Source organism: Saccostrea echinata, unplaced genomic scaffold, assembly GCF_033153115.1.
Source record: "Saccostrea echinata isolate AGI-Se365-2 ecotype Australia unplaced genomic scaffold, CSIRO_AGI_Sech_v1 ptg000029l, whole genome shotgun sequence".
Lineage (NCBI taxonomy): Eukaryota > Metazoa > Mollusca > Bivalvia > Ostreida > Ostreidae > Saccostrea > Saccostrea echinata.
In genome coordinates, this window is record NW_026889778.1 from 37,940,901 (window position 1) to 37,949,966 (window position 9,066).

The 9,066-nt window shown below is 33.3% G+C and overlaps 1 protein-coding gene across 1 annotated transcript; it reads left to right on the plus strand.

Moving 5' to 3' along the window:
- Nucleotides 1–2,891: 2,891 nt before the first annotated feature.
- LOC133194806 (galactoside alpha-(1,2)-fucosyltransferase 2-like) lies at nt 2,892–3,966 on the plus strand. Its single transcript, XM_061330712.1, has one exon. It carries the CDS (start codon nt 2,967–2,969, stop codon nt 3,930–3,932), a length of 966 nt encoding a protein of 321 aa, XP_061186696.1. The 5' UTR covers nt 2,892–2,966; the 3' UTR covers nt 3,933–3,966.
- Nucleotides 3,967–9,066: the final 5,100 nt, after the last annotated feature.

Here is a 9,066-nt window from a genome sequence, read left to right on the forward strand (position 1 = left end):
CTGGGTTCGAGAACAGCATGTCGGACCCAAGAAGCAAACTGTTTGCCTAGGGCCATTGTGCAGAAGGCAAACCGTTTGGTTCGAGGGGTACACAAAACGCATTTTGCCCTAGAACACAGTCAATAAACGTTTTGTTATTATCGGCCGCAGCAGCGGCCGATCTATTTGTGGTTGTGTTAGAATGTGCACATGGGGAAATGAGACGTTATTTTTATTGCTTTGTTGAAATAATTCCTTATTGACAGCAAACATAAAAGTTGAGAATAAAATTCTTTATTATTGCTTAAAACTAAGTCAAAATATTTTGTTATTATGTTTTTATTTTTTTTTTTTCATTTTTTGTCCAATATTTATTAATTTAATGATTTTACAAAAAGTAAAAAAAAATATTAATAAACTGCTCCCTAACATGGGCGTGCATAAGATTTAAAAAAACGTATTGAGTTTCCAGACATGAATTACAGAATCTAAAACTCTTCTGCACTTCACATACATATCTATCACAAAACTGATCGGCATTATAAAGTAACAAAAATTAGGAGTATCAGCACGTGAAACGTGTGTCCTTTTTGTCAGCTTTCAGGCATTCATAATCAATTATTTTAGATATTTGTTGCATTTGTCCTTGAATCAAATAATTTGATGATAATACACTTCTATCCTTTATTGCAGTCCGATTTTCATTTTAATGAATTTATTTTTATTTGAATAAAATATTTAACAATTGATCACTGAAAAAAATGCATAGGAAAGTAAAGCAAGTGTAAAAATGTATCATATACTTTTTCTATTAATTCGGATTTTTTCTTTGGATTCTTTCTTGTGGAAATTCTTCAAAATGAAATATACTTTTGCGGCCGATTTAATGCTTTGCATCAATTTACCTTGTATCTTTTATTTATTTGACATACATGTATCTTGTGCTGGCATCCATGAAGTAAGTTTCCTTTTCACTGCGGTAAAACCCGGTTGATTCTGTCACTGTCGAACACCAACGAATGCAAATAGTATTTAGCTGATCTTAAATAACTGACCATCCTTATATTTATTTTAATCTTTAATGATGCTATTATGCAGGCCTTAGAACACTGTAGTTTATAATTAAAACCATGTAGGTCATTTTAAAAGTTTATGAAATAAAACATTTAAGGATTATTTATACCAACAACGAGACAAGTAGTCATACGTTCTATAGAGTTATCAGGGTCATTTTAATAGTATAGTGAGAACTAGTACAATGTCACCTCAATATATCGCCAGCTCTTTTTGTCTAATCCATTTTTGGTATTATAACAAAGTTGATATTTTAGAGTTTGATCTATCTCAATTAAAATAATGATAAAATTTACCAGGTAATTGCGTCCTGTTATATAATAGTTCCTGATAAACGCATTTACAATGCATACACTCATTTGATTTGAACATAACATTGAATTGAAAAATAGTATTGTAGAGATATTTATTTCGGCATGTTTAGAAATATCAATTTTTGTAGAAAAAAAACACATCAATCGTAGTTCAAATTTTTATAATAATATAGGTAGCTTTTTTCACCCATCAGTGATTAAATGATAATCCATACCCGTGCTCACTCAGGAAATAACATGAAATTCAATGTCTAGATTTTAAACAAACTAACCACCCACTTATAGTTATCAATCAATCAATCAATCAATTTATTCACTCAAACCATACAACATGGTACATGAGGGACATAAAGTATATATCATATCTATTAAATCGTCAGAGGTACATACAACATATATATACATGAATAAATATTTCACAACTGCATGTAAAAGAATAGACATACGTATAGTATTAACAGTAAACTATATATGTATTTCAATGCAAAGAAAGAAAAACACCAGGAGGACAATTAAGGGGAACAGACAGTCTCAAAGATTTTTGAAATAAAAGTACAAAGTTTTCTTAAAGATTTTACATTTGAATTTGCCATGAGTTCATAGAACTTTACAATATTTGGTCTACTGCAGTAACTACTATGTAAAAATTCTTTCCTAGTTTCTGAAAAAGCTGAACGTTCTAAAATGTAGTGGTATTCATCACCTATTTTTCCATTGTTACATAGTAAACATATTCTTTCATTTTTCAGTTATCGCACAGTATATACGCGGGATCGAGTACAAGTACTTGCCCAATTATGGCGTTTTGGCTTCGGTATCCAGGATAAAAGTATAAATATAATTTGACCTAGCGTACTTTAAAACGGGTGTCGGAAGGCAGTAGTAGTCTTTAGTGTGTATTGAAATCCTTTTTCTGCGAATTTTAGTGGAGGTATGTAGGGGTGATTGGATTGGCTGTATGTTATTTCTCGGTGAGAATTTTTCACTCATATAAAAACATCACCACATGGCGGTTAAATGTTTTAAATTTAGACCTCTCTTAGCACTCAGGTCCATTGAGAAGTAAGGTATCTTTATCATGCCAACGCCTGTCGTGACACGGGACCTCAAGTCTGTATTGCAGTTAAATCCGAGATATAATTTCTATGTACAGATAGTGAATAGTTACTTCCTGTAATTATTTTCAAGAACTTAATTTTCTGCTAAAGTGTCGTAAACTTTTCTTTCTTTTCAGGTCTAAATATCTAGCTCGGCATGAAAGCATTTTTTCCGGTGAATTCTACAAGAAGTAGGTGAATTCATCTCTTCATTTCTATAGACCTGATTAATAATTTAGAATATACTGTTACAGTAATACATATTTCCACTTTCAAAAATTGGAAGGTTATTTGGAAAAGTTATGAACTTATCGATAAAAAATATCAAAAGTCATCAAAGAAGCAGATTATTTTTTTCACAAATTGTGATTTTACATTATTTTTTTTAGATAAATCCTCTGTTGTTGCAACGTTAACACTATTTGCAACAATACTGTATCTCAACCTGTTTATCTCAGTGTCTCAGAGAGAGGAATTATTCAATTATTTTCCATCATTCCGTATGAAGTTTTCCATTACCCATACTGCAACTGAGGTGTTTTCAGATGCCTCCAAAAGGTTTAATGCAGATATTGCTACTAAGTTACCAGACAGGTCCACATCTCTCTTGCCTGAAACATCCACAACAAATTCATTGTCTGAGACTTATGTGTGTCCTACATTTGAAGGAAGACTAGGAAATAATTTATTCCAGTTTGCGTCAGGGTTTGGAATCGCTGTCTCCAAGGGTTTGAAGCTTGTGATTGGAGAAAAGGACCGTCTTTTACAAATTTTTCAAATGAAAAATAGTAAACACCTTCTGATCAGTAAAGACAAAAGAGAATGTATCAAAGCAACACTTCGAAAAGAGCGCCATTTGTGCACATACGATGACCATTTGGTAAACTTTACACCAAATGGAACATTCAGCGTGGGAAATTATCTACAGTCATGGAAGTATTTTCATAATGCCTCCCAGGAATTACGAGAACAGTATAAATTCAGGGCTCATATTCAGAATAAAGTGGATCATATTATAAAACAGATATTGGAGAAATTCAACACAACCCGAAAGGATGCGACTTTAATTGCCATCCATATTAGACGTGGTGACTTCGTACGCCTAAAATCATCCGGTTATGCCGTAGCAACTAAGGAATACTTTGAGAAAGCCATGGCACTTTTTAGTAATTATTCCAGTCCTCTTTACATTGTTTGCTCCAATAATCTTGAGTGGTCTAGAGCTAATATTCCTAAGAAGTACAAGGTAGAGTTTACATCTGGGAATTTACCGGAAGTTGATTTGGCTTTAATGGCTTCATGTGATCACATGATATCGTCGGTTGGTACCTACAGCTGGTGGGCAGCTTGGCTTAATAATGGGAAAGTGACTTACTACAAATGGCCTGCTGCGGAAGGTTCTCCTATCCGTTCTCATTTCAGCTCAGACTATATGGATTTTTTTTACCCACATTGGATAGGGTTATAATTAATGACATGTATTAATGATGTAGAATCATCGTTCATTATACAGCCATGTATACATTAAACTGACTTAATGTGCAATGCTTTTTCCAATATTTTCACTTGGATTCACCAGGCTGTGCATTTATTTATATTTATTTTAGGTGCTTCTTTGTAACTTATTGAAAAATGCACGCGAGACAGTGCACATGTGTCAATGTGTCCTGTTTTATTTTTCTGAATGCAAATGTTGCAGACATTAATCAATTCATTGATGTCTTGATTTTGCTTAAGAATCAACCTATAAGTTTTATGTATTTTGAAAGAATGCAGAGGTAAATAAAGTACTTTTTATGATTTTAATTGTGTTTAAGAGAATAAACAAAAGACATTAGAACAAGTTTAAATTACGAAAATTTAAGATCTTTCTCAAAGTTGAATTATTTTGATGTCTTTTATAGCAGTTGCATGTATTTTCAGAAAGCATTTGGTATTGTGCGGTATGTATCGAAAATGTTTACAATTCAAATAAAATACAATCTATCATTAAAGTTTAGGTTTAGTGGCGTTTTCATACTAATTATTAGGCTATTATTAAAACACTGATTTGTCTACGGATTTTCCCGTTTTCCCGATCATGACAATGAGCACACTGAGGGTGTAACCGGTCGACAGGGGATGCTTACTCCTTCAAATTATGAGAGGGCATCGTATAATTTTGCTCTTATTGAAAAAACTAAAATATATCTTTGTGTATCGATCTGAAAACAAGTGGAAACTTCAGCATTTAATTGACAAAATATTTTGCTCGATAAGTACATCAATATTGCTCATGTCTGATTGTGGCCTACATACTCATCTGACTGAAACCCTAACTAGTGCTAATTGTAACGGGAACCGTTACAGATGTTCCCCAAACGGCTCCCCAATCCCTTATGATGCCCCATTCCCTACAAACTTCAATAAATTAGACAATACATTTGTAACATAGATGGACACTTTAATTTTAAGGGTATTTCATTGGAGAACTACTCCGATATAGCCATATGGGTATTAGCCAATCAAATTTCAGCGCATGTGCTTGCACATGTTTGCTACATTTTTCACATTAGTTTTCTTATAGTGTCTCACAATACATACATTTGTGTTAAATATTAAAGAATTTCATTGAAAAATAAGAGAGATGTAACCCTTTAAGTATTAGCCAATCAGAATTCAGCATACGCGCATGCATGGCCTTGCATTCAATTTTGATAGTATCATAATGTAGGAGCTCTATGTGCCCATCCATGTCGTAAATTTCATCTGTTTTCTTGAAAACCAAGGGAGTTGTAGACATTTAAAGTTTCAACCAATCAGATTGCAGCAAACCTGCATGCGCGTGTTTTCAAGAAATTTCCTATAAAACATGTTGTAGCACCTTATAATATATACTTATATTCTAAATTTCAAAGTATTTTGTCAAAAAACAAGGAAATTATTGAGATTTTTGTATCAGCCAATCAGAGAAGAGCGCACGTGCATGCGCGTGAGTTCACGCTAATTTGACCATGTTATCTTGTCTAGACTACCAATGTATCTTTATATTTTGAGTTTCAAAGCAAATTATCAAGAAATATAAAATTTACGGCTTCATCATGTATTTCAGTCATTTCACTCATTGCACGCGCGCGCACGTGAATGCATGTGCGCGCAAAATGACCTTCGTTCCGAACACCTACACAACATACCTATTAACCCTTAAAAGGTTTCATGTCAATCGGATGAGTGGTTCTATGAGAACACTCCCGGACAAAAAAGTACCGAAGAAAGTAGAAAAAAAAAAAATAACTAGATGAGATCTCGTTGCGAGCAACGAGTAGGTCTTCCGTTAGATTTATGACAAAATCTTGATTGGGAAATTTTGATTGATAAAAGAAAGTAAAACATCTTTAAATGTAAAAAATATTCATATCTATTCTTCAGAATTGTTTAGCAACTCATAAAAGAGTGAAATCTATCAATTTCAAACAACTTCCGGTCTTTTTTATTCACTTTCGGTATGATCGGAAGTAGTCAAAATGACTTTTAACTATTCACTGAATGTGGAGGAATCATCCTTCAAAGTTTCGAGGAAAAATGAGCATTTTTCGACTACTTCCGGTTCGGAAGAAATAACTTCCGGTGGAAATAATATGACTCGAAACAGTCTATTTGCCTCTATTAAAAACATTTCAATAAGAAAAAAAATAAAAATTTGCATATTTTCAAACTACTTCCGGTGGACAACGGGCGTCACGGCAACAAAACCTATACAGGTTTCTCAAATCTACGAGTCACAATCTATCATCCCTGAAAGTTTCAAGACTCAATCTTTAACCGTTTTTGAGAACACTCGCGGACAAAATGCCATTTTAAAAATGGAAAATTGGCCATATCTCGCGACCGGAAGTGATGACGACAAAACAAAACAAAAAAAAAACGCATAAAGTTCGAATAATTTGCCATCATTGCTGAAAGTTTCGTGAAAATCTATCGAGGCGTTCTCGAGAAATCGTCTGCACAAAATTGGTAAGAAAAAAAATAATAACTAGATGCATTTCTTGTTGCTAGGGCAACAAGTGGTCTTCCGACCGAACTTTTCTCCAGATCGCTATGCTACATCACTTCATTTAATACTTTATTGACGGTATTTTTTGTTTGCGTTTATGTGACACAGTCTTTCAACACAGATCATGATTATTAAAGGATTTCTATAGAATCTCTGTTAAAAATCTTTAAAAAATAAGCAAAAACTATCATACATGTCTTCACAGAGAAAAATATAATTTACAACTGAAAAAAGAGAGAAACAATCTCCCGCCCCAGCAGGATTCGAACCCACAACATTACGAGAAAGTTTGGATCGGTCATATCTTTGCAATAAATGCATCAATCAAAATGATGAAAACATACTTAGAACTCTTAGAAGACTCTCTATTAACCCTGTAAATCCCAGAGAAAAATATTGAAAAACAAAAAAGTCACAAATTAAACATTTTTGAATTCACTTCCGTTTGCGACCAGAAGTACGAACGACAAAAATAATGGTCGATCAACATATCTACATTTGATGCTCTATCACCTCAGCAAGTTTCATATTCATATCTTATCACATATATCGGAAGACCTTAATAATAACTAGTAAATTAGAGGCCTTTCCACCTTTTAAAGTGTTTTCGTGTCATTTGGGCTGAAAAAAAGAGAAATATAAAAAAAAAAAAAAAAAAAAAAATGCCAAAAAAAAAAAAAAAAAAGTCTCCTCCAGCTGGGATCGAACTCAAAACCCTTGGTTTGAAAGGCAGGTGCGCTAACCACTGCGCTACACATTCTGATAAAATTGGGTAAGTTAATTGTTTAAGACTATATAATAAATACAAGCGTATTTTTAGAATCGGTAGGGGAAGAAAGAAGTTCCGTAAAAGGAAATAGTTCCTGAACTTGCAAGCAGTATATAAAATAACAAGGGACGTGCTGCGTGAGAAAACGTTAACACTGTTCCCTAATGAAAATGTATTAATGGACTGTAGCCCGATTCATCGATATTGTGAGCATGCTGATTTTTTTGAAAATAGCTTTGTTGTAAGCATAAACGATCGGGTTCGGATTTTAACATTTCTGACTGAATATCCTGAAATAAATATGAAACATTTAAATAAGCATTCGTTTGGGTTAAATTCAATATGTGTAGCACAAATTAAACTCCGAACATGCATTTTTAGAAGAGAAACACGACAATGAAAGCGAGAATTGTTTTTAATATACCGAAAATCGCTATTCTGGAAACTGATTAATTCTAAATAAAAAACAAATAAATTCCAAATGTAAAAGAAAGAGAGAATGCTTGGTATTAAAAAGTCGTATCATATCAGGAAATTCGAATGCTACTAGCGACATCTGAAGAAATAGGCGATAAAAGGTTTAGATCATTTCTTCGTCCACCTGCACTTTAATTTCAAACACAACAGAACTTGTAGTTTTTGCCGTGAAACTTCATGACTTCTATAAACTTATAAGACTCACCGTAAAACTCTCAAGAAAGTTTCTCTGAGGTCTATACTACATTTGTACCAAATATGGTGTCGATCCGAGGTCTGGTTTGAATTTTACAGAAATATTCTACGTTGTTGTTGATGTGATTATTTTTAAGAACGGGTGGGGGGATGAATTATTTCTTATGTTTTTAAATGACTTTGACCTTGACCTATATTTCAAGGTCAAAGTTAAATATGCCGATGCAGTTGATCCCATGTCTCTAGGATACACCGTTTGAAAAAAAAGTTCATTAAATACTTTCAGGGGCAGTAACTTATACAAGGGACAAAAGAATGCTTTTGCAATGATAGAATGAAGAGAGTACTAAATGAGTCGAAGATGATGAAGGCTTGGAATCTCTACGGTTTACGGTTTCGGAGGAGTAGCGATAACAAGGTTTTATTGCAAAAGGGGTGACAACTTTTGAATGGGTCAAGCTTTGGTGACAAGAATTAAATCCTTAAAATAGTTTTAGAAGGACGTATTATAGATGCAAAGATATTCAGTATATGTCGAAAGGTTTTCTACAGAATCTCTGACAAAAAAGCTTTTAAAAATCAGCAAAAACTACCATACATGTTTTCAAAGAGAGAAGAGTCATTAGCAACTGAAAAAAGAGAAAAACAAAGAAAAAAAAATAACTGCCTCCACCACGATTCGAACCCCAGACAGTGGGACAAAGTTTGGATCGGTCATATCTTTGCAATAAATGCACGCATCAAAATATTGACTACATATTTAGAATTCTTATAAGACACTCTATAAACCCTGTAAATCCTAAAGAAAAATATTGAAAAACAAAAAAGTTGAAAAATTAGACTTTTTGAATTCACTTCCGTTTGCAACCGGAAGTGCCGACGACGAAAAATAAAGGTCGTTCTTCATATTAAAATTTGATGTTCTATCTTTTCATTGAGTTTCAATTTCATATCTTTAGCCGTTCTCGAGAAAAATTCTGGACAAAATGCCATTTAAAAAATACAAATTTCCCCAAAAATCGCGAACGGAAGTAAATTTTGAAAAAATGAAAAACACGTCTGGAGATATTTACATGAGGCATCTTCCCTGAAAAAATCTCTGAAATTTGCTTACTCACAGCTGAGATA

Coding starts and splice junctions, on each gene's coding strand:
- LOC133194806 (XM_061330712.1), top strand. CDS start 2,967: ATGAAGTTTTCCATTACCCATACTGCAACTGAGGTGTTTTCAGATGCC.